Source organism: Calliopsis andreniformis, chromosome 9 (assembly GCF_051401765.1).
Source record: "Calliopsis andreniformis isolate RMS-2024a chromosome 9, iyCalAndr_principal, whole genome shotgun sequence".
NCBI lineage: Eukaryota > Metazoa > Arthropoda > Insecta > Hymenoptera > Andrenidae > Calliopsis > Calliopsis andreniformis.
Window position 1 is genome coordinate 8,748,351 of NC_135070.1, and position 24,338 is coordinate 8,772,688.

General features: G+C 36.0%; 6 protein-coding genes across 11 annotated transcripts in view; 2 read left to right on the forward strand and 4 right to left on the reverse strand.

The window, feature by feature from the left end:
• Nucleotides 1-601: 601 nt before the first annotated feature.
• Repo (homeobox domain-containing protein reversed polarity) lies at nt 602-3,728 on the forward strand. Its single transcript, XM_076384946.1, has 4 exons — nt 602-998; nt 1,077-1,155; nt 1,331-1,554; nt 2,244-3,728. Exons 1-4 carry the CDS (start codon nt 602-604, stop codon nt 2,867-2,869), a joined length of 1,326 nt encoding a protein of 441 aa, XP_076241061.1. The 3' UTR covers nt 2,870-3,728.
• A 131-nt stretch (nt 3,729-3,859) lies between these two features.
• Nucleotides 3,860-6,015, reverse strand: Mterf5 (mitochondrial transcription termination factor 5). Its single transcript, XM_076384945.1, has 6 exons — nt 5,697-6,015; nt 5,485-5,618; nt 5,059-5,368; nt 4,559-4,986; nt 4,261-4,485; nt 3,860-4,171 (listed from the first exon to the last, which is right to left on the reverse strand). The coding sequence occupies exons 1-6, from the start codon at nt 5,904-5,906 to the stop codon at nt 3,937-3,939; spliced, it is 1,542 nt and encodes a 513-aa protein (XP_076241060.1). The 5' UTR covers nt 5,907-6,015; the 3' UTR covers nt 3,860-3,936.
• A 249-nt stretch (nt 6,016-6,264) lies between these two features.
• On the reverse strand, nt 6,265-10,764 carry Eif2bdelta (eukaryotic translation initiation factor 2B subunit delta). Of its 3 annotated transcripts, none has more exons than XM_076384599.1 (8): nt 10,313-10,764; nt 9,608-9,669; nt 8,747-9,119; nt 7,608-8,671; nt 7,408-7,535; nt 7,131-7,308; nt 6,879-7,059; nt 6,265-6,810 (listed from the first exon to the last, which is right to left on the reverse strand). In XM_076384599.1, the coding sequence occupies exons 2-8, from the start codon at nt 9,644-9,646 to the stop codon at nt 6,602-6,604; spliced, it is 2,172 nt and encodes a 723-aa protein (XP_076240714.1). In that variant the 5' UTR covers nt 9,647-9,669; nt 10,313-10,764; the 3' UTR covers nt 6,265-6,601. The 3 variants fall into 3 exon arrangements, with proteins under 3 accessions (XP_076240714.1, XP_076240715.1, XP_076240716.1); XM_076384600.1 differs by having other exon boundaries at nt 9,604-9,669; XM_076384601.1 differs by lacking the exon at nt 9,608-9,669 and having other exon boundaries at nt 6,266-6,810.
• A 149-nt stretch (nt 10,765-10,913) lies between these two features.
• Nucleotides 10,914-12,136, reverse strand: Rpl19 (ribosomal protein L19). The gene is made up of 4 exons (XM_076384602.1): nt 12,101-12,136; nt 11,641-11,747; nt 11,403-11,566; nt 10,914-11,286 (listed from the first exon to the last, which is right to left on the reverse strand). Exons 1-4 carry the CDS (start codon nt 12,103-12,105, stop codon nt 10,960-10,962), a joined length of 603 nt encoding a protein of 200 aa, XP_076240717.1. The 5' UTR covers nt 12,106-12,136; the 3' UTR covers nt 10,914-10,959.
• A 958-nt stretch (nt 12,137-13,094) lies between these two features.
• On the forward strand, nt 13,095-21,512 carry LOC143184039 (acyl-coenzyme A oxidase 1). Of its 2 annotated transcripts, XM_076385973.1 has the most exons (11): nt 13,095-13,466; nt 16,980-17,139; nt 17,215-17,383; nt 17,460-17,583; nt 17,669-17,788; nt 17,869-17,984; nt 18,098-18,267; nt 18,635-18,797; nt 18,879-19,222; nt 19,299-19,554; nt 20,267-21,512. In XM_076385973.1, exons 1-11 carry the CDS (start codon nt 13,331-13,333, stop codon nt 20,525-20,527), a joined length of 2,019 nt encoding a protein of 672 aa, XP_076242088.1. In that variant the 5' UTR covers nt 13,095-13,330; the 3' UTR covers nt 20,528-21,512. The 2 variants fall into 2 exon arrangements, with proteins under 2 accessions (XP_076242088.1, XP_076242089.1); XM_076385974.1 differs by lacking the exon at nt 13,095-13,466 and having other exon boundaries at nt 17,047-17,123.
• Nucleotides 21,513-22,728: 1,216 nt separating this feature from the next.
• LOC143184040 (M-phase inducer phosphatase) overlaps nt 22,729-24,338 on the reverse strand; it is a 50,779-nt gene continuing 49,169 nt past the window's right edge. For all 3 annotated transcript variants that reach the window (XM_076385976.1, XM_076385978.1, XM_076385977.1), the window contains one exon: nt 22,729-24,284. In XM_076385976.1, coding sequence (XP_076242091.1) covers nt 22,749-24,284 — 1,536 coding nt within the window. In that variant the 3' untranslated portion in view covers nt 22,729-22,748. The remainder of the gene's footprint in view (nt 24,285-24,338) is intronic.

Sequence of the window (24,338 nt, forward strand, 5' to 3'; positions counted from 1 at the left end):
CGCGACGCGGTGTACACGCGCGCTTTTTTGCATAATTGACGCCCTAACGAACCGAAAGTAGACGCCAAGGAATCGCCACCGTCTGACAGGGAGAACACACCTAGAGGAGAGAAAGCTCGCGGGTGGAGACCTGTTACGCTCACCGCGAACCTGGAACTGATCCCCGCCGGCTCTGCGACGATCGAGATTAATTGGGACTCATTTGCGCGGCAACAGGTGACTCGGAGGAATCAAAGAGGAGAGGAAGACACGGGAGCGAGTTTCGTTATTGTTGGTTGCAACTGAGAAGTGTGACTAATGAAATAGAGGATCTTGATAAACTGTGGATCGTTGAACCTGTGTCTCTTATAAACTAGTACTACTAAACAGCTACTTTGAGTAATTCTAATCGTTGAAGAATAAAAGAACGGGAGATTGTGAAGTGCAAATTAGCGACTCAGAACTTTGTAGTCTTAATTCACTTATCAGTGGAGAAGTGACCATTGAAGAACCAGGAGCCCAAGTTCTGTTTTCTGAAGTCCAAAATTTCCCGACTTTCAAAGTCTCTGGAAAGGATCTTCAACTGGCTATTATTTTAGAAGAGCTACCACAGTTGGGAGTCATGGACGGCGGTCCTTTTGATGATCCAATCTTCTCAGACTTCGGTGGCCGAGGAGGCACAGGTGTCCACAGCATCCAAGTGATGCTGGGTTTGCATGGTGGACACCACGGAGGAGATCTAATGCCCACCGGTGGGCACCTTCACAAACTGGACTCGTCCAATAGTCCTCCGCCTCATCATCAAGCTTCCCATCATCACCTTCAGCAACAGCAACAGCAGAAGGAGTTGAAGGAGTTAGAATTGGCTGGAATGTACGCGCCGCTTCCTCAAGCACAGGATGTGACTACGTCGACGTCGACCACTGCGACGCCGACATCCACGACCCTGCAACAGGGTCTGCAACTTGGTAATCCTCTGAAGAGAAAGCCAGAGGATCCAATGAACAGTCTTGCTCCAGGTTGGTAATAAATTGAACGTTCACATTTCTTGTTTCTCACTTAGCAGAATGTAATGGCGGTTCTAATTTACTTTACAGTCAGCAGTGAGGCACAGCCCACTAAGAAGGACTCGAAGAAGAAAACTGATAACAATGGAATAAAAAAGAAAAAAACTAGGTACTTGATAATTCTCAGAAGTGAAGTTGATCAATTCTAGCTTTTCTCTTTCTGTTGATTCTAGAGGAACATTTTTATTTTCTTGATTCTTAGTTTATAATTGATCAATTTGAAGGATATTTTATTACTCACTGTAATTTGGTGAAGTTCTGACTCTGGACGTGGTGGATTTCAGGACAACGTTCACTGCTTATCAATTGGACGAACTGGAAAAGGCGTTCGAACGCGCGCCGTACCCCGACGTCTTCGCGCGCGAGGAGCTCGCGGTGAAACTTGCCCTCTCGGAGTCTAGGGTTCAAGTGTGGTTCCAAAATCGTCGGGCTAAGTGGCGAAAGAGGGAACCCCCGCGCAAAACCGCTGGTTATATGGCTGCTGGGTCAGCGAGTCCTGGTTTGTCAGGTAGTTATATTAAAATAAACGATTGGAGACTTCTTCTATGTCCTTGGTGCCAGTAATTGAAGCTATTCATCCAAAAAATGTCCTAAGACTTTTAAGTCATTCTTTTGAAACTCCTATAACTCTGAGTTGGAAATTTAGGAGAACGCTGCTTAAACTCTTAAATAATATAATTAGTAAAGTATATCTTGAGGATACGTAACATCAAATTTTCTTCGTTCTAGTGGTGTATAAAGTACTTTTACAATATATCAATTGTATTCATTAAGACTAGAAATACCGAAGTTGCTCTCTAGTAATACAAAATTCCTTATGATCATTCTTATTCTACTAGTACCTATAATTTTTTTGTCTACTATGTTTATTTAAAAGCTCATTTTAGCAAAGTTGCAAGTGGATTTAGTGTTAGAACAAAAATCACACACCAACTTCCATAGAAGTTCTTATAAACGCGACTCTTTAATCTTTAAGTTTGTTTGAATTTGTACAATTATTTAAAGAAAAACTATCTTCAAAACATCTTTATTGAAATCCAACTTAGGGACATAGAAGTACTGTAATCATCCTTTAAAATGACTCCAGGAAGATTGGTATACGACTCCTTTTCACGAAATTACACTAATTAAAACTATGACAATGTTTCCACCAATTTTTGTTCGTCCCAGCTTCTCTAATCAGCTTTCTATCTTCAGGGTCCTTCACGTCATTGAACAACACGTTGAACCCATTCGCCTCTTCGACAACAGCAGCCGCGCCCCCAGATGCGTGGGCGTACTCTCCAGCCTACGATCTGGCACCTCACCTGAATCTTCTCAGCCCCTCGAACTCCCCGTATTCGACCTCGTTTGGTGGGCCAAGCAATAACGGTTCAGCGTACTCGTACGCGACGATGCTACCACAGCACGACGCCTCCCTGTTCTCCACCCCGTCTGGGAACACGATGCGCGTCCACCAGGATTACATGAACGCTAGCAACAGTCCGCCGCCGCCTCTGACTCGCAACGATTACCAGACGATGGTAACCACCCATTCGCCACCCGCGCACTTGGCAAACTCTATGTCAGAGGAAGATCATCAGCAGACCAAGCAGCTGGACTATGTCAGCGGGCTCAGCCCAGCGGATAAGTATCAGCACGAGCAGCCTGATTACACGCAACAGCCGCAGCAACAGCAACAGCAGCCCCAGCAGCAAGACCAGAAGCAGGATTATGGTATGCACTCGCCCCAAGGACGTCAGGGGATGAAGGATCAGGTGATGGTGAAGAGCGAACCAGCAAGCCAACAGAACTACGTACAGCTGCCTCCTTTTCTGAACTGACTCGAAACCTCCGTTCTAGACTTGTTCTAGAAGACGTGACCTTATCGTCTGGGGCTCGCCGCCCGAGGGAGTCGAACAACTGATGTAGATCGAGGACTTGGTTGTTTATAATCGAATTGGTGGTGTTTGGAGAGGGAGGAACACGAGTCTTGTATGAAATGTCCTTGAATGGTTTAAGAATGATGTCTGTTGAAGTTAGAAGAGGGAGGATTATTTTGGTGGATATTGAGGAACGCTCACTGTTTATCTTTTTTTCTATGCCTTTAAGATAAGAGAATCTTGGAGTCGCTGACTTCCCCAGGAGGAATTGTGTCGTTATTCTTAATTGAGCGACACGATTTTAATGTATTCTTTGAAAAAAATTCATGTAATAAGATCGGAAGCGTTGATAATCCTTAGTAGCGTTTTTATATAAAACGTGTAAGAAGTATGAAATACTTTAGGAGTAAATTAAGAAAACGTAATGTTAAATTAATGTGATCAATGAATTGATCGAATGGAAGCATTCTAGTGCCTTACAAACGTAGCTTATTATGATGCGTGTTTTTTCTTATCTATCCTTTTGCACTTTCTTTTTCTCCTTGGTTCATTCTTATTTGAAAGATTAGATCGTACTGAAAAAAATCAAGTCACCGTTATGAGTAGTAGATCGTGAAATATCTACTTCTCGATTATGAAGAATTTGTAAAAAAAATCTATTGTATATTTATATATTTTTCTCTTGCGTAATTTTTGTGTATGTTTATAGTTACTCGCATCAAAATACACTTAAGCATAAAAATAAACATCCCTTTAAAATGCCTTAAAATTAGGAATCAAACTGGTTGCACAATTATCGACACGTATATTAATATTTAATTTGTATGAAAAAATAATTTTTAATAAATCAACAGAAACAAACAGATTATATGATCGTATTCTTGCAATTGATACATAGCAATCAAAAATTTAGAAAGTAATTCTATTGTTAAAGTGACTATACACATGTTTTTTTTTTTTTATTATTGAAAGTATGAAAATGTTTCATCTAAAGTGAATGCCATTTATGACTATGTACTATTTACTGCTTACGTATTAGTATATTCATTAAATATTTTGTCATCTTCTAAATCTTCCATATCTTGACAACTGATTTCTGACTCTTCATTATTGTCCATTTGCCAAATAGCATCACCAGTAAAATGATTATTTTTTTCTAATAAGTACAAATACAATGCCAGATTCTGAGAAGAAGTAAAATTGTAACCTTTTTCTGGTGTATATTGTTTTTGTACTTTTTCTAATATTATAGTAATTGCAGACCTACAATTAAATAAAGAAAACATTGCTATGACATCTATTTCAATCTTTTCAATAATTATTCTATTTTAAAAATGCTTGTATTTTCTTACGATGGATAAAACACTATATGAATATTTTTACATATATCTGCCACTGAGTAATGCTGTCTCAAAAATGCAAGTGTCTTGGCTATACGATATAGCGGTACTCTTTTCCAGTGAGGATGATTTGTTGCGTTTTCTGTTACTTTATCGTCTATATCTCCAAGTTCCTTCTTTAATATATACCGGAACATACTCTTATAAGCTGCATGAGAAGTGTTGCCTTGTACAAACCTAAGAAGAAATATTTTAATTTTAAATAAAGAAATGTCGGGTAGGGTTTCAAAGTCTGAAAAATCAGTTTTACCTTCTAAAAAAGCTATTGCAAGACAGAAGTGTATGAATATTAGCACTGGACAAGAGCTTTTTGTAACGAAGGTGCTTTATGCGGTTCATGACCATATTATGAACACACAGTACATATAATATCCTTGGATATGTTGCCCATATACTTATCTCAGGAATATTTAAAATACTTCTATATCTTTTTTCGAATATTTCCTTATTCATCTTTAAGATATTTGGAGTGGTAATAATAGCTTTTTCTGGTATATTGAAGCGTTTGCAAAGTAATAATATTTCTTTTGCATTATCTATATCAATAGTAAGGAGACGTGGAAATCTCCTTACCATATCTAGCATAGGTTTTCCATCTATTTGAACATGTTTAAACTCAGAAATAAAATTATTCACACGATCTGCATCTAGCCTTAATAAAAAAGAGTATTTGCTCAACTATAAACAAACCAAATTAATTTTATATTATTTTATATTTGTTATCAATAAATATTAAATAATTATACTTACACTGTTCATGTCCATCTGTAATCCAGTTTTTAAGATATCAGCTATTTCAGCCATAAGTCGAAAACTTTGATAGCTCACGGAATAATACTTGTATAATGAATTGTATTTAAGCTTCAAATGGTATTCTTTAAAGTATCTCATACATGTTTTATAGTACATTGACATTTTTGTTTCGTTTACATCCAACTGTGCAGGTATTTTGATTGTTGATCCAACACTGTTGAATATGTTACTTGAAATATCTACATTCTTTGGAATATTATGAAGTTCTTTAAACTTTCTCACTGTTAATGTCATTGCATATAGAAATCTAAAATATACATGTTTCTAAAATTAAAGAAGGGATATGAATTTTGTAATCTTAAAGCTATATTAATACTAGAAAATGTTTTGAACATAATTTAAAACATTGAGAAGAACACAGACCGATAAAGTTGAAATATAGATATACTTTTTACACCCATTTCTTCAAGTAAGAAAATTCTGTTCTTTAATGCCACAGGATGTAGCTGAAGAGAGCGTAATAAATATCTGCTATTTTGTACGTCCACACATGATTTCTAATAATCAGATAAACAAAACATTAGTACATCACATCTGTACAGCGCAGAGCTATAACATAACCAAATTATATTTACCTGAAGAATTTTACAATTCATAAGAATTTTTTTTTCTGGTATCTCGCTAATGATCTTCCACTTGACCCGAAAAATATCATTAATATCTTTGCTAGTGTATCCTAAATGTGTAGTTAATAAATCATGCACATTTTCTTTGGACGTGGCAAACGAAGCCAATCTTTCGAATTTTTTTTTAACAAATATCCTCAGAACAAACGATTTAAACATCTCTTTTCATGGCCAATTGATTTTATCTCAAAAGTAAACGAGAACCAGAAAATCGAATGATTTTATCTCTTGTGAGGTTAGTGAGACACACGTGAGCAAAGTGATTCGGTGTTGCAAATCAAGGAATTTGTAAAAGGTTTTCAAAATTTATTGAATATGTTAATAGTTTATAAAAACAATAACAAATAACTATTTCGAAATTATTACGAGAAAAAATTTCTTTCATATTTATAAAGTACGCCAAAAATTAACATATTTATCATTTGAGTTTAAAATTTTCCCAATCGATAAGTAGTACTGATTATGTAATAACAAATAGTTTTAACTCTTAGTTCACTGAAATAATGATATATAAAACGATCTACTTAATACAAAATATCTAAGGAGTATTTGTTTATGATAGAAACGTTCTTTCCATTCTGATTTCAAACATTCTGAAAATCATTCCTCATTACAGGTATTCTTTTTTTATAATTAATTTGTCTTTTAAGAATTTATTTCAAAGTACACAATATATGATAACACGTAGATCGAGTTCTTTCGAAAGAATTGATAAGAAAAATAAAAGGAACCTTAACTACCGTAAATTTATATGCGATATAAAAAAAAAATGAGACAGACTTTTTGTAAATCATTTTCATTCATATTCCAATACTTTGCAACGTAACCAAGGATACATTTTAACACTGCGAGAGTTAAATTTCGGATGGTTTAATTCGTAAAATCACAGGAACGCTAGTGCATGGTAAAATCGCTAATTCTGTGACAACAGCCGTCACTAGATCAGCTGGTGTAACATCATACATAATATTCAAAAGATTTAATGATTTTTTACTTTTCCAATTAACGAGTAACGATTTTTTCGCTCCAATTCCATAACTTTGTGCCAACTCATCTGCATTTCCTAAAAATATTTCGATAAGTATAGATCGACCACAATAAATGATTAATAATGAAAGAAGGACTGTTTACCTAATTCATTATAAACGATAGAATCCGTTTGTACACGCTCGCAAGATTTGTGAGTTTCACAGGCTACTAACACTGGGATATTGAAGGCTCTTGCCATCAAAGCAACTTGTGCGGTACCAACCCTTGACATTACCGCACCATTCGCCAAAATCGCATGAGCACCTAAGAAGACTTTACTTACCTAAAAAATAAAATAAATGCATTAATTTCTAGTAATTCTATAACTTAGAAACTGGTCATTTTAATACTTGCTTCTGGCATTACATAGCTCAAAGCATTTATCAAAATGTATGAGCACTCGATACCGTGTTTCGCTAAACGTCTGAGTTGTTCCTGTCCTTCTAACCATGGTCTTCCATCGACCACGATAACACGAAATTGTTTACCTGCGATGTGGGCATCTAGTAAGATTTTGTGTATCAAAGACGAACTAAAAGCAACATATTTTGTTACAGATATGAGACAAATATGAAACATGTTCTTCTACATATACCTCGTACTTATAAAAACACATAATGTAGTTACTTACTAACTATACGTCAAAATAACGTCTCCATTTGATATCTTTGTCTGTATAGTTATCGATATCGCCTTGTCGGCTAGTTCTATTTGTTCCAGAATGTAAGTATCTATAGCATTAGTTAATTTATTTTTTGCCTGAAAGTTATAATTTCATAGTGTACGTTCAAGAATAACACTTTTTAGAACTGTATTTAGACAGTTACTTACATCTGCATCGGATAATGCAGAAGGTAATTGTGTCATTTGCCATTTGAGATGCCTTAATGCGTTTTGCATAGAAACAGCAACTGGTCTGCAATAATGCAAATAAGCGACTGACTTCTGCAAAGTTGCCTCTAAGCCTCGAATAAAATCGACCTGCGATGGTCGTTCGAAGTCTTGAATAAGCTGCTTCACAACAGCCAGAAGTGCGACGCATCTAGCGTTGCTACCAACAATTACTTTGTTTGCATATTGCACGCCTAACCTAACCACTGCAGGATGAATATTCGAATTGACAAAAGGAACATCCACTATGGCTTGCTCTCTTTCGTGATACAAATGTTTGAAGAGATTTATTTCATGATTATTGTCCTTTTGCGCAGTCTTTTTCGGCGTTACGGTCTTCTTCGTAGAATCTGTTTCACCTACAATTTGAATTACACGCGTATTACTATTACTTTCTTTACTTTTAGGTTTACTTTTTTCTTGTAAAAGCTGCTGCTTGGCGGCTCTTTGCGCCTCTTGTTTCACTCTTCTTTCAGCGCGTAGTTCCGCTTTACTCTTTCCTTCATTAGGAACTTCCGACAGTGCAGTTTTTACAGATGTATTTGTTGGTACAGTTTTCACGGATGCGTTTGCCGGTGTAACTTTTACGGATGTGTTCGTCGGTGCAGTTTTTACAGATGTATTCGACGTTTTTTCGACAACAGGAGTTTCATTTTGACGTTCAACATTTTTATTACTAACGTTTTCCGATGTTTTGCTAGTCTGTTTATTCGTAGTAGTACTGGAAGGCGTAGATTTATTATTTGATACATCTTTCTCCTGTGTCTTCGCAGTTTTAGCTTTTGTTTTGGCAAGTGCCTTGGCCGCCTTTTTCGCTTCGCGTTCGGCTTTTATTTCTTCCCTTGTTTTTTCGGGCACGTTCGCTTTATTAGCCTTTGTATCAGCCTTTGTATCAACCTTTGCATCAGCCTTTATATCAACCTTTGTATCAGACTTGGTATCAGCCATTTCTGATGGCAGTTTTAATGGAGACGCAACTGCAGGTTTCTCAGGTTCAGTGCTTTCTGCAAAATATTCAGGAAGTGAGATTTAATGACCATAATTTGACTGTATTAAATGAGCATTTCCTGAATATGTACCTAACAAAGGAGTTTCATTCAATAGAGTTTCAATTTTTTGTGTGGGAGGTACTTCTATCTGAACAGTTTCAGCTGTGTTTTGTATACAATTTATACGACATGAACAATTCTGAGTAGCTGTAGAACTAGCATTTGGCCAAAAAACCTGAAGAATATCTGCGAGTTTTCGTAATCTGCGAGCTTCTGATTGTGTCATCAGTTGTGGTTGATCAGTATCCTTCTCAATAATAGATTCCTGATTACATGTATTGTTTGCGCCATCGATCAAATACTCTTGTTGTTTTTCCGCTCTACGAGCATCACGCAAACGTTTGCGACGAAGATGTCTTGCTGCAGAACGTGTGATAAACTTTGACTGACTCTTCTGTGTTAACTGAAACAAAAATACGATAGTTAGACTTCTTCAATTTTATATGCAATGAACTGTTACTAAGTACTACATATAAGCAAACCAACCAAAATGTAAATACTGTTAAAATAACTAAACTACTTATAATAATTTACAAAAATAGTAACAAATAGCAACAAAGTAAAAGGGAAAGTTTCACAGAAGGGGAATCTTTCAATATCTTTTTATTATCTTTTAATACATTATATCTGAAATACGTTTTAATATTAGACTTAATTTGAATCATCAAAGTATAATCTCTTTAATTAATAGAGATAGATGAATGCAAAGCACAAAGCCTATTAGAATGTAAGATGCACTCATAGAAGAATACAAAATAAACACAATTATGTGGAAGAAAAAGCCTTCAATTAATTTTCTACAAGTTGTAAGTAGAAAAGTAATCTTACAAGAGAAAAAGAACAGAATAAAAAATTCTGGTATTAACTTGAAATGTACAAATATTTACGGACATGTTCCTCCTGGTCCATTGTCACTGTATCAGTTCTCATTCACTGATATAAGTAGCATCCAGCTGGGAACATCAATATGTTATTTTAAGAATTCAAATATTTCTGTTCTATATACACAATTCATATAATAAATTATATGTTAGTTGATATAGAATCACATGTATATTTCGAAATTCTTTATACTTATGTAATGATCTTGTATCAAAACTTTAAGCAGATTTATCTTGTGCTAATGTACAATCATGAACAATGATGATGCAATGTCAACATATCTAAATGTTAAAGAAATGATTATCCTTAATGACTGTTAAGAGAATGCACCATTATTTTATTTTTACACATAGGATTAATGGAATATTAGTGAGACGATATAAAAATTAAGTTATGTATGGAGCTTATGAAATAGTTAACACAATAAACTTTTAAGCATATTTCAAAACTAACAAAATATGTTATGAACTACAGTATGTAATGTCAAATTGAGCGACTGTCAAAGTGTTACTTTACACACAGGAATATTCATAAGATTTATTGAATATTTCAAACGACACAATACGATTTTTATTACTAAATATTTTTAATCTGTTTAGTAAGTATCGAGAATATTAATTTTATTTGCTTAACCTATTGCGTGCTTCCTCATTCCTAATGAAAGTAATAATAAAACAGTTTATTAGCAAAGTATTTTGAATATCAGACAACTACCTTTAAGTGTGGAATAAATATCTGTTTATTAACACTGTGCGTCAAGGGAATATGGTGTTCATTCACTTTTATTTAATTTTTGTGTATAAATACGTTCCGTTTGTTAGACATGATGAAAATGTCCTTTAAAATGCTGATGCTTCCATCTGCAGGAATGATTGTAAATTAACTTTGTAAATAAAAAATTTCAATTTGTACGTAACATACCTTTTATAGCAGTACTGTTACGATATAAATAAAAAGTTCTTTTAAAATTTTTTTATTCATAAACTTGTAATAATTGTATTTTTAAAGTCATCTTAAAGAATTATAAGTCTTGAGACGGTTTCAAAAATAATTTTCAAACTGTTATAAGTAACAAAAATTTCAGACATGGACCTGTTTCAATTTTAATGTAATCTTAAATTCTATCTGTATTTTATATTTAATAACATCGGCTTCGTAAAAGAGATAAAGAGAAAAATTTAGTCAATTTTTTCTTTCAGAAACAAAATTCTGATGTTTATAACATTCATAAATAACTATGATTCGTAAAATTTTTGAGCATTGTTTCAATTATCTTACACGTTAAAAATGAAGAAAGTGCGACTGAAAACAGGACTTGTTTTTTATGGTTTATTTATACAATTATTTGTAAGATTCTTAAATCACTTCTTCTGCGCTGCTGCTGCTTCGTCCTCACGCTGATAGGATTGCAGTAATTCCTGTTTCTTCGTAGCAATACGTTCTGCTCTGCGCTTACGCGCCTCCCTAACTTTAGTACGACGCGCTTCTGCTTGGTCAGAAAGCATCTCTGCTCTGGCTTTCTCAGCCTTCTTCTTGTGAATGAATTCCATCAGAACTCTCTTGTTCTTGAACACGTTACCCTTGGCTTTCATGTACAGGGAATGGTACAGATGTCTGTCAATTTTTTTCGTTTCACGGTACTTTTTCAGTAGTCTACGAAGAACTCTCATCCTTTGTATCCACAAATCCTATAGGCAGTAAACAATAACTCTTCATAGTATATATAACCACTATTTTATAAGTTTATATTTGCTACAGGAATTGTGTGTTCTTTATAAAATACAGCTCTGAAATCTGTATTTACCTTTCTTGGTGTACGAGCATTAGCTGTACCTTTCCTCTTACCAAAGCCACAATGACGTCCTTTACGCCTGGCTTCAGTATTTTTACGAACACGTGCCCTGGAGTGAACGGCAACAGGTTTCTTAATAATAAGACCATCCTTGATCAACTTCCTAATACTTTGTCCTAAAAGCAAGTAAGACTTGTACACATGTTGAAAGACAACAAATATTATTCATTGATTTTAAGAGGAAACTTACTAGAATTGGTATTTGCGATTTCATTAATTTCGTTAGGATCCAACCAAACCTTCTTTTTGCCACATCGCATAACAGAGGCGGCCAGCCTCTTCTGCAACTTTAAAGAACTAAAACAAACAAAGTAAGGTTATGTTGTGGGAGCTAGTCACCAATAGTATACGATGCCTTTATCACGCTGAGATATAATTTACGTTTAACATATAGAATAGAATCGCTTAAATCTAGGCACGAAATTTGGAAAGGATAAATAAAATTGGAAAGAGACATAAGCTTAAAACATAGACCCATGTGGTCAGCCGTCAACAAATTATCAACACAGGTGCCGAAAAATATAGTGTTCTCAGTTGAACAATGCATGTCTACTTCAAGATTAACATTGTTTGTGATATTTTATGTGAAACGAACAAAGTTTGTATTAATACTGTCAAAATAAAAGGGAAAATCTTTGGTGAGTCCGTACCTCATGACGAAGTCCACAAGTCCTTCTTGGTAAAGAAAATCAAGATGGCGGAAGCAACATTTCCTGCCTATCGATACCGAACGGAAATAGTGAAAGATATGGCGACGACATTTCAAATTTCACAAAAACTTTCATTGAATGAATACTTTTCCTAAATATATAGTAAAGTATAAGGTTTTATTTTTAATTAATTAATTAAGTAAAATTATTGCTTACTACATACTTTTTTACTCAATACATAGTACAATGTAAGGTTATGATTTTAATTAATTATCTAAGACTACTATCTTTTGCATACTTATGGAATATTCGAAGTGTTATTTTACAAGATATTTTAAATGATACTAATTTTTTATTCTTTCAAACTTTTTTACATAGACAGGACTTTAAAATGAAGATGTTTCATTGTAGTTTTCCAAATCTATAAAAAATTCATAAAAATTGAATTCCTCTAATTCAACAGACTTACAAATTACTTTATTTATTTCATTTACAACTCGAGGATTAAAGTTATTTCGCCAATTGAAAAGCTAATAACAAAAAAACAGTCCTCCTCAAATATTATGATATTTAAAAAAGAAACACATTCTAAAGGTCAGAAATGAGATTCACAATCTAATAGAATCTATCTCATAAAAAACACAATATATGTACTATGATGAATATCCCGTTAAAAAGAACATTATTGAACTCATTTTTTGGCGTCAACGTATTAAGAACACTAAGCAGTCGAAAAGGTTGGAAAAAAAAAAGTGTTTCTTCGTCAGTCAAATATAAAAATAATAAAAGAAGATTCAGATACATCCTTCTACCCATTGCTTACTGCTTTCAGTAAGCACATTCGAAATAAAATTAATACTGGTATTCGTCTCATAGATTTCCATCTTCTATTCATAATTTCGCGCCAAAAACAGACTCCGCGATCAGCTGAAAGAGGATATAGATCACGTATACTGCGTTTGCGTTATCAACGTGTAACGTGTCGCTTCGTGTATCGATAACGTTGGAAATGACAGGAGAAAACAAAGTGAATGGATCCAGAAAGTTACGGAACTTGGGGTTGGGACAAAGGTTTCGATTGCTCGGTGTCTGCTGATAGCATCGCCTCGATTATAAGCAAAGCGATTGCAGTGTTATAAGCGGTCGCGTTCAAATCTGTGGCTACAGTGTGGCAGATGAGCAGCTCGACGCGACGCATTTCTCGTTCGGACAGTGCGCGATTGCTCGTCGATGAGAATGGACAGGGAGAAGATGACTGTGAATAAGGACCTGCGACGTGAACGGGAGAGATGCACTTTCAATCCCATAGAGCTGACTTATTTCTTGGACGGTGGCCCAGATAAAACTAAGGAACGTCGCGATCGAGGTGAGCATCGAAACTTATTCGTCTCTCCCCTAAGAAAACTTCCTTTTCCACTGGTTGTAATCTCTTCGATAGAGATCACTGTATGCGTGTGATCTTGAACTGTGACGATATTTACTATACGACATCCAGGGAGGACGAGCTAGTTCAAACTGACACTGACTCACTTGGAGTTTGAGCTTACACGAAGATCAATTGAAGATCAAATCGAAGACGTTTAGGATTGAAGTTTGAAGAGAGTACATTGCCACTTTGTTAATAATTTTGAATCGTCGTGGACTGTTCGGTGATGGCAATATGTTACGATAATATCTGAGAAAGATTACTCTTTTCTTGAAATAAAGATTGCTTATGAAAAATAAGATCGTTGTATTTGCAATTTGATATGGAAACAGACCTAAATTCAACATACAAGTTATCAATAAATATAAAAAGAGCAATGGTATTGAACCTTGTAAAGTTTTCATGTATTCTTTACGTACATATGTGTAGAGATTTATTTTATATTTCTGTTAGATTTGCATAAAAATTTGCAGTTTATTGATTTGGTATGCGTGTATTCCTGCATGAATATGAAATCTGTGAATTTACGCAAAGAATTAATGCGTTACATTTCCGCATAAGTGTCAGAGTGCGTTCTGTGATTAATCGAGGGAACTGCGTTATTGAATTAGCATTTAAAAAGTGTACACGAGAGAAACTACACTTGATAATTGTGATGCAAATATTACATAAATATATTTGTAAGTTGAGACCTCTAATAAGTGTCAAAGATGAAAGCAAATGTACATTGTCTCTGATTGCTTCCTCGAAGAATCGAAGGTGCGCAAAGCGTAAATTCTTCGATGACTATCGACATACCGCAAAAAATCGATTCTAAGATTCCACGTATTCTACCATTAAAATCGTGACTGCGTCAGGTATGGTCGTGTTTTCAACCTGTTGCGACAGGGGGAAAGCTGTCGGGCCATGACCATGACAGTATCTAAAATACGATTCAGTGCTTGGTTCTTTAAACGAACATTGTGTTTGCTTGGAAATAAAATAAAATATATTCACGAGATAGCAAAGCAGGAAACAGTATAAATTTATTTAGAATGTACTGTATTAACTATATCATTATAGTATTTAAGCGCGAACTATTGACAATTCACAACTTTATAAATATTGTTTATGTTAGAATTTAAAATTAGATCAGTCTTTCCTATATCAAGCGGAAGTGGTTTTTATAATGTCCAGATCGAAAGCACAAACCAGAATACTGATTAAACTAACGTCGACGTTTAATCTCGACAGATGAAATTTTATGAAACTTTGTTCGCGAATGAACAAGTAAATAAATAATCATAGAACTCAGGTCTAATAAAATGTCATGGTTAGCGAAACTAAAGATACAGATATTCAATGAGTTACGTATAATTTCTGCGAACTTGTTTACTTATTTCAGCAATGAATAATAATCAGATAAGTGTAATCGATCGAATGCATCAAATCGTTTCGATGTTTATATGGCTAATGTAGACAGGGTTCAAGTCCGATTCCGTGTGAAATTGAAAACTAATCAAGTGTATAATTTCCGATAACGCGATTTTCTTTTCCCTGTTGGGATAAGATTGCAATGTATGTATGTGTTTAATAGAGATTAACGAACGACGAAAAATAAAGTTACTGTGCCTACAATTGACTCCAGACAAACCAGCAATTTCATTTGACTCTAGAAAAATGAAGTAAAGCGTTTTTTCACTGAAAAGTAAACACGTGTTAATCTAATCATGCGTTCACATTACTCCACTTTTTTAACCTACAAAAATTTCACAATAAAAATATCAATTTCTAATGAAGTTGAATGTATGCAACATTAATGTTAAACTCGATCACCTAGATCTTACTAGATTTTGTATGAAGTTTTTATCCAGATTTCTATTACAAACAACTGATAAAAAAACATTGCTATTAGAGCTCTAAAAAATTGTATCCTTAAGGTATTACAAACGTTTCGTATGGAAAATTTTATGTTACTATTATCTTTTATATTTACATGTACACTGAACGTTTGAAACCTTATTTTTGGAATGTTGCAAATGGGTTATGTTGTTCCATCTAGTTCTATTGTTAAATTTTTGAGTGTCAGATTTCGCTTGCGATTTCTAGGTTGAAATGCATCGAGAAATTACTGTAGATTTTATATCGCATTTGTCTTTCTTATAGATGAATCTAACTTAGCAATAGTTGCAAAAAAAATTGACGTGTTACTCTTATAATAATGATACAGCATATTTTCAAGATATGATTGTAACAGAGCAAATATACAGAAACGAATCACTTAATAAATTACTAAATTCACATTAATTATTTATTCATTAAGTGTATATTGAACAAATTATCTCTTTGGAGAGGTAGAGAGGGGGACGATCGTGACTGTTTCGTAATCTTTTTTTCAATTTTACTTACAAATTTTTTACTTATATTTGCTAATGTGTTTGCATGCTCATTAAACTTCATTGCAATTTAAACACAATTTGAACAGGTTATCGCTTTACAATTTTCGTACATACTAGTTTCTTTTGTCTTTCGTGCACAATAGCGGTTAATTGTAAAAATATTGCATATTTGCAAATACTTAAATATCATACATGTATGTACCAGTTTGTTGTAACGACGTAAACAATTATCTTATCGTGTGAAACTAAATTACGGATGAGTTGCAATACTGTAACGAACATATGCAGTTAAAGGCATATTTTAAACTTATTCGACGATTAAATTGATAATAATTGTTTTTTTGATGCGTGTTGTTTAAACTTGCGCTTTGATAACGCATATATTGATATAGTTTTGTGTTTTAAATCCCGAGTGAATAAACAAACAATTTACAGGCAGGAAGTAAAATAATTGTAGTTAACGTGCAAAATTGTTACGTTAGTGCGCTATCTTTTATCCATTTCACGTTTGTCAAGTAGTTCAAAGTAAAAGTTCATTCTATGGTAATGCAGTATAACAATTACTAAAAATACTTAAACTATTTAGAAAAAAATTATTGAAATTTTTTAAATATGCTATTTATATATCTAATATAAATTTAACATAATACTGAATTAATTAGGTATACAAATTTTCAGTGATTAACAGCGTATTTTCAGATTCCCTCGATGTTTTTTCGATCGTTTTAAATCTCATAATCAGCGATTAATGATCGATATTGTGATAAGAATATCGAGAATTTGTTGGATAATATTATTGTGAACGATCTATTGAAAACAATTTTTATCTTATGTAAATAATTACGAATTGTTCGTAGTATTACTAATGTGGTATTACTGGAAATTTAAATATCTTTTTTTTTACTAAAAGTCGTGATACATGTTTTCTTTATCTACTTCGTTTTTACAACTGTTTATATATACATTATCAAACTGTTTGTATAAATTTTAAATGTAATCAACAAAATTTAGAAATAGACATTCTGAAGATATAAACTATTTAGAAAGTTATCTTATTCTTATTACAATGTTTCAGAACAATTCTTCCTGAGTGATCCAGAACTAAAAGATTTAATACCAACAAGATACAAGAGTCACAAAGAAGTTTATGAAGATGCTATACGGAAAGCCTGCAAAATGTTGGAGAAGGTACGGATGTTACAAGATAAGGGAAAAGCTGGTATGGATCTTTTTGTGTAAGTTTCTTTGTCAATATTAAATACCTCCCAATATTGCAAAAAATATTATACACATTAAATATTATTTTTCAGGCTAGTTTTGGGAGGAATGTTTGGCTCTGCAGTACTGAAAGATGGAAATCCCTTGTTAGTGCACTATGCCATGTTCATCCCAGCCATTATGGGACAAGGAACCCCACAACAACAAGCATACTGGGTATCTAGATGTTGGGATGGTTCTATTGTTGGAACGTATGCTCAGGTGATCTAAGATACTATCAGCAAACTTAAAGTACTGGATTTACACTTATAATAATACCTACTTTTATCTCTCAAAGACTGAACTTGGTCATGGAACATTTATCAGAGGCCTAGAAACAACAGCGACTTACGATCCCGCCACAAGAGAATTTGTATTGAACAGCCCCACTTTAACATCCTACAAATGGTGGCCAGGTGGCTGTAAGTATGAATACTATGAATGAAGTACGAATTTATTCTTTAAATCAGTAAAGTCACTAAATTATATGTACCCTCGATTTTGCAGTGGGCCACACTGCGAATTATGCAGTAGTTGTTGCACAATTATACACTAAAGGGGAGTGCAGAGGGATTCATCCTTTCGTTGTTCAATTAAGAGACGAAAATACACACGAACCGCTACCAGGTTTGTATACACATAGATCTTTTCAAACCGATGTGAAAGTAAAGAAAAGGAATCCATGTTAATATTGACGTTACTTTTAGGCATTAAAATAGGAGAAATTGGTACAAAACTAGGAATGAATGCAACCAATAATGGTTTCCTTGGCTTTAATAGTGTTAGGATACCACGCGAAAACATGTTGATGAAAAATTCTCAGGTAAAGGAGGAAGAATAATAACTTTAGCGAGATAGTAATACCTGATGTATATAAATCAATATTATTTCTTAGTGAAGATATAGTTTAATTTTAAAATTACTATCTTCATTTAGGTACTAGAAGATGGAACGTATGTCAAGGCAGTGAATGACAAATTGACGTACGGTACGATGATGTTTGTTCGAGTCGTATTAGTAAAGGATATCACGGGTTATTTATCGAAAGCTGTCACAATTACAACTAGATACAGTGCAGTGAGGCGTCAATGTCAAATAAATACAGAGTAAGCATCAATGATATTAGATTAGAATATCAAATCTTTTTTCTGAGAAAAGCTGCGTCTAAAAATTAATTAGCACTTTACATGCGTAAGTCATTTAACACTCCGTTTGCAACCTCGGTTGTTTAAGACTCAGACCATTTTATTTTTTTAATTTTTTCCTGCCACGTTTAAAAAGATTAAGGTAACATATAAATACTATTGAATAATATTCTACAAACTTGAAAGAGTAAGAATTTTTCCGATTTTTAAAATACAAAAACATAAAAAAATATTTGAACCCAGTTTGCAAATGATGTTAGTGAAAATGAGGTTTCAGACAGAAGTTTAACACTTTGTTTGAGACTCACCAATTATTATTGTTCTTCAGCGAACCAGAGGTACAAATTATCGATTATGTAACGCAACAATACAAAATCTTCCCGACTCTAGCCGCGTGTTTCACGTTCCGAATGTGCGCAGATTGGATTTGGAATATGTATAACAATGTCACCGCCGAGTTGGATCAAGGTGAATTAGACAGATTACCCGAGGTATTGGACTCAATCTTTTTCACATCAATAATTTCCTAACTTTCCTCTTTCAATCTCCCTAATTCTATCGTTTTCTGTCAGCTACATGCCCTGTCGTGTTGCTTGAAAGCGGTCGCATCCGCGGATGCAGCGACAGGCATAGAACAATTGCGATTAGCTTGTGGTGGACATGGATACATGGACGCTAGCAATCTACCAGCGATTTACGGTCTAGTCACTGCTGTTTGCACATACGAAGGAGAGAACACTGTCCTGTTGCTGCAGACAGCCAGATATTTAGTAAAAACATGGAAACAGGCTGTCAGTGGTCAGTCTTTGCCAGTGACCGTACAGTATCTCACACAACTTGCTAAAGGAATTAAACAACCTCCTTGGCAAAATACTCTGGAGTGTATTATCATGGCTCACCAAGCAGTAGCTGCAGGGTAAGTTTGTTTATACGATATGATAATCTGTTGTGAATATTTTAGGAAATTGTAATAATTTTTTTCTAAATTACAGAAAGATCTGCTTGGCAACAGAAAATATGGATCGCAGAATACGTAGTGGAATTTCTCCAGAGGACGCTTGGAATCAGACTAGTATTGAATTAGCCAGTTGCAGTGAAGCTCATTGTCGCGTATTTTTAGTCACCAGATTCGCGGAGTTTGTCAAAGAGACGACTACGGTGTCTAAAGAACTGCACGAGGTTTTGTCGCAGCTGTGCGAGCTGTATGCTATTTATTGGGTGTTGCAAAAGCTTGGAGACTTCCTCCGCGTAAGTACCGTACACTAAATGGTTTTACACGAAAGTACAATGTTAAGTCTCTAAGGTGTAAACCGACCCAAAGAGCGTGCAATAAAATTTATATATCTTTGAAAACATCTCGGAAAAAAAGGGCGCAGGCAAGAAGTATAGACCCAAGGCGGACCTGGAACGAGGGTCAAAAGACATATTTAGCGACCCAACTTGCTTGAATGTTGCTTACACGTGCGTCGAACCTCGCACCTTTGTACCAGATGGGCTTTTATTATCGGTTTCGTTTGTTCAAGACTGTAAAATCGCAGACTTTCAGGCTATTTTCGCGGTGTTCTCACTTCATTTTGAAATTAATAATGACACAACTTGACAGGATCTTTTCAATAGTGTATAGATCTTACCCATACTCTTTGGGTCAGTTCACACTTTAGAGACTTAAAATTGTCTTTTAACCCCTTCACCGTTTTTAATGAGTCTGAGTCGTGCATTATTTACAATATCTTCGCTGCCGATTACATAGTAACGTGTGACGAAGATTTTTCGCAAGTAACCGATCGCGTACCATCCCGTGAGGGATCTGTGTTCATTTAATGAGAGGTCTGTAGTTGGCAGTTGGAAATAGTCGCTCGTTTTAGATCGGCAGCGAATGTGATAACATTACGAAAGAAAATTGTAGGTGAAGGGGTAAACGACTACATACGTTCATTTAACATGGAACCTTTCTCTTTAGTTTTCTACACTGACAAAGAAAGATGTGCCAGTGCTTCAGGCGCGACTGGAAGATTTACTAGCGGCAATCCGTCCAAACGCCATCGGTATCGTTGACGGTTTCGATATTCGCGACGAAGTTCTCGGCTCAGCTTTGGGTGCCTACGACGGCAATGTTTACGAGCGATTGTTCGCGGAGGCCATGAAGAGCCCATTAAATCAGAAGAGCGTGAACGAGTCTTTCCACAAATATTTGAAACCATACCTCAAGAGTAATTTGTAGTGCAATTTTATTTTTAGGGGTTTTATACTTTTTAATCAATATTTCGTTCTATGAAGTGAAAGGTTTTAAAAAAATACGAGTCTACGATCAAGTTACGGTTACTGTTTCATACTTCCTAGACATGAATGAAGTATGTTGTCATAATTCTCGGCAAATCTTTATCATATAATAGACTTAAAGAGATATTTACACCCTGTTATCGATTAAAAAGATTCTGCCTTTAACGTCTTCGGACGACGTTTTATATATTGAAAGATTTATATAAGATAGAGATATTTTTTTACAATGTGCAGTATATCCCACGATTGAATCATCGAACTGGAGTAATTGAAATGTATTTTGGAGAAGAATATTGTTGTAATAGATAAATAATTTAAGAGTTGATGGATTTGGAAGATTATTTTTTAATCAAGTTTCTTCAGAATGTTCGACCATTCCATAGAAAAGAATCATTTATATATTTTATAAAGAAACCTTTTCTGTACACGTTTGTAATTAATAAAGTAATGCAAAAATTTGTGTCTTAACGAAGTTTCCTCAAGTCAAAACATATTCATGTAAATAACAAGTGCTTGTTTTTTATTTGTGTAAAAAATCCTATTTATGTAATTGTGATTCTATACACTACTGGTTACAAACTAACAAAAGTTTAGAAACTAAGCTGTCTACAAATAATAACAAAATGATTATTGCTTTTTACTCTAATAAAACTTCAGTACTAGTTTGACGATAAGGCGATAAATTAATTTTAGTAGCGAACTGTGGTTGTTGAATAATGTCACTATTTTGGAAGACTGCTCTATGTATCACTGCAAGTTGATTATAGCGTGTTAAGACATTGAAACTTAAGATTCATCAAATTCGGAAATAAGTTGTCTTATTCATTAAACAGTTCAGAAATTCTACAAATTATACCTAAGTCGCCAACAGCACACGCATAATATGTAAATAGATAACCATTTAAATAAAATGCGTGCCCAACGCACTTTAACTTTGGTGATCTTACGGGAACCAGTGTTTTCTACGTTGCAAGGCCGTTGGCGTATTGTATGAAGTACCAAAAAGAAATAAAAATAAAGACTACAAAAAAAAAAGAAACACTTTTTTTAACTGTAAGAAATTGTATATTATAGACTGAGGACATAATAACGTACGATCATTTTTATAATATAATATATATATATAATATATGTATACATACATACTATCATACATATGCACGCTGTACACGCACGCACACATTCGTATCAACACAAAGTGGAATTTGCACATATAGAAACAATTTTCATTAAACTCTCTTTATAAATGATCTTTCTCTGCATTTCCTTTAATACATATTGTCCGAAAAAATAATTTCTCTTTACACGTGTGAAACATGTTCACGCAAAAACTTTGGCGATACAAGTACTTCGAAACGGCGACTTCGCTACTAGATAATTCTTATTTCGCGCGGCAGAACTCGCGTGTGTGAACAAGAAGACGATTAAACGCAAGAAGATCGTAAAAATCAGACGAGTGTTCGGCGTTAAATGCATAAAGAAATGGGAAGCCTGCCCGAGCATATCACTATATAATACTACCGACTCGTTTCGTTATTTCACGATCTTATTCGCACTCGTTTTCCCCTGTTTGCTATATCAAAGAACATCATCATCGACAGATAAAACTACATCGATTTCAATGTTACCTTCGATACATTATTCACACGAAAGTATCGAACGAGATTTTCTTCGTTGCCGTCGTTCGTCAATGAGTGTAAGCGCTTTTTGTTTCATTGTACTAGAATTAAGGGACTAACCGTGCCACTGCCACGACGAGACATTGACTATTTACAAAAGATACAGGAACGATCGCAGTGTTATGAATATGGATCGCAGGGGAACGCGTTACCCGATCGTTGTTCATCAGCAATTTGCACTTCAACGCGATTTCTCGGTAGGAAACCCTGGTTACCGTGAATCGTGAAAGAAAATACAGTATTCCCTCCTTATAGGCTCGAGGCAATGTTCACTGTTCCTCAAAATAATTTTATAGCAAACGAGATTCATTTACATGTACTGCTACTCGCATCTCTGATGAGAGAGTGCTATCAATTCATGGGTAAATCTGATAAATGAGTTTCAGCATAAATTCCTCGACGAGCCGTGAGTCTATAACGAGAGGACGCTAAACAGTAGACAAAAAAGAAAAGCGAAAACCGATAGGATTCGGCGAGCTGCGTTCAAAACCCTAAGCGCTTCAAGTTCGTTCGGGTGGTACTGCTGTTGACCCTGGACTTCTCTCCTTGCCAACTTTTGCTCTTGCTACGGAACTGCCTGAGATCCGCTTCATGATCCGGATGTCTCATGGGTCGGTAGCCCTGAGGAGAACACAGATCTTTTTGTTCCCTGTAGAACTGCTCATATCCACCGTGCAGCAGATAGACTTCCGGGTAATAAAGCGCAGGATAGTGTTCCTTGTTCCTCTGACGATCCAGGTTCCTCAAGAAACGCGACAGGTTGGGCCCACGTTCCCACGAGAACTCACAATGGAACACCAAGATATTCCTCTTATTCGTGTCAGGCTGAATCTCAGGCGTGCTGGTTAGAGGGTCCAGGAGGATCTGTTCGATCAAGTCCTTGCTGTAGAGGTTCAAGGCTCCTTGAATGTGTCCGGCGTCGAATTCATAGGGATATCGACAGTCCACGATCTTGAACGAACCGATTTGGTCGTTGAACTCCCCACGAATCAGCGAGGCCAATGTCTCGGCGCTGATGGACTTGAGGTCCTCGTGATGTCCTGACGCCAGTGGCAGAACGCAGGGCTTGCTGAAATCCCCTGTTAAATCGGTATCCGTGGTGCTACGGTGAATAGCGGATTTAATGTGTGCGTGCGTGTCCGACTCTATCTCGACTTCCATTACTTCCATCGGCGTTGATGGCTCGGACAGGCTCCTGTGCAAGGACACAGGTAGCTTGGGGCTGGACGTCGGCGTCTTCTCTGCATCGTGTCTGATCACGTCGAGGAAACTGTTCGATCTCCGCGATCTCTTGACTAGCTTCGGGCTCTCCTCGATGGGTGGGTCAGGTCGTTTGAACGTCCTGATGGACAGGGGCGAGTTGAACGTGACGTTGGCGAGGTTCTCGTCGACGTGGTTGATCCTTCGGCGACGGGAGGCTGGCATAGACAGCGGGCTCTCCTCGAAACCAGGGTTCGTGGTGGACGAGCTCGCGTTGGGAGAACGAAACAGGCAGGACCGTACCTTCGACAGAGGATTTTTGCGCGGTTCCTGTCGTTCGTACTGCAACGAGAGCGATCGTCTGAAGTTGTCGGTGCGGCTGGTTCGAGGGAACTCGGGTGTGCTAGGGCTGAACGACTCGATTTTACGGATAGTGGAATCGAGCAGCGTGGTTTCGCTGTTGTCGTTGGTCATGATGTCCCCGCAGAGGAGCGTCGAGATGCCGTTTGGAAGCTGTGTCGTGTCGTCGAGAGCTTCGATGTCGAGCAGGTCGTTGAATCCGTCGTCCGTGCTCTCGTAGCCCGAGGAGAGGCTTCGAAATAGGGAGGGTCGTGCGATCCTCGTGCGATGGGGCGAAGATCGCACTGGCGACTCCATGGGGCTGCGAGACTCGAGCGACATTCGACGTGGAGCAGCACCGAGGGGCTCGGCGAAGCGAAAAGGCTTCTCTTCCTTTTCCGGATAGCTCGCCTCATATCCGCTGTCCTGGCTGTTCGGGTCGCAGTCTTCGAGCGGTAAGCGAGGCTTCTTTGCGGCGATCTGAAGGTGAATTAATAATGAGCTTCGAGTGTCCAAGAGATTTTAAGAGAAATG

Bases quoted from the DNA above. Each gene is read 5' to 3' on its own strand.
- Repo (XM_076384946.1), top strand. From the start codon at position 602: ATGGACGGCGGTCCTTTTGATGATCCAATCTTCTCAGACTTCGGTGGC. The intron at 999-1,076 runs GTTGGTAATAAA...TTTACTTTACAG, and splicing joins AATGAACAGTCTTGCTCCAG to TCAGCAGTGAGGCACAGCCC. The intron at 1,156-1,330 runs GTACTTGATAAT...GGTGGATTTCAG, and splicing joins ATAAAAAAGAAAAAAACTAG to GACAACGTTCACTGCTTATC.
- Mterf5 (XM_076384945.1), bottom strand. From the start codon at position 5,906: ATGTTTAAATCGTTTGTTCTGAGGATATTTGTTAAAAAAAAATTCGAA. The intron at 5,619-5,696 runs GTAAATATAATT...TCTGATTATTAG, and splicing joins TGAATTGTAAAATTCTTCAG to AAATCATGTGTGGACGTACA. The intron at 4,172-4,260 runs GTAAGAAAATAC...ATTTAATTGTAG, and splicing joins CATATAGTGTTTTATCCATC to GTCTGCAATTACTATAATAT.
- Eif2bdelta (XM_076384599.1), bottom strand. From the start codon at position 9,646: ATGAGAACTGATACAGTGACAATGGACCAGGAGGAACAT. The intron at 8,672-8,746 runs GTACATATTCAG...AATATTTTGCAG, and splicing joins GAATGAAACTCCTTTGTTAG to AAAGCACTGAACCTGAGAAA. The intron at 6,811-6,878 runs GTAAACAGTCCT...AAATATTTTTAG, and splicing joins TATCGTTTATAATGAATTAG to GAAATGCAGATGAGTTGGCA.
- Rpl19 (XM_076384602.1), bottom strand. The intron at 11,567-11,640 runs GTAAGTTTCCTC...ACTTGCTTTTAG, and splicing joins AATCGCAAATACCAATTCTA to GACAAAGTATTAGGAAGTTG. The intron at 11,287-11,402 runs GTAAATACAGAT...TACTGCCTATAG, and splicing joins ATGCTCGTACACCAAGAAAG to GATTTGTGGATACAAAGGAT.
- LOC143184039 (XM_076385973.1), top strand. From the start codon at position 13,331: ATGAGAATGGACAGGGAGAAGATGACTGTGAATAAGGACCTGCGACGT. The intron at 18,268-18,634 runs GTAAGCATCAAT...ATTGTTCTTCAG, and splicing joins CAATGTCAAATAAATACAGA to CGAACCAGAGGTACAAATTA. The intron at 19,223-19,298 runs GTAAGTTTGTTT...TCTAAATTACAG, and splicing joins CACCAAGCAGTAGCTGCAGG to AAAGATCTGCTTGGCAACAG.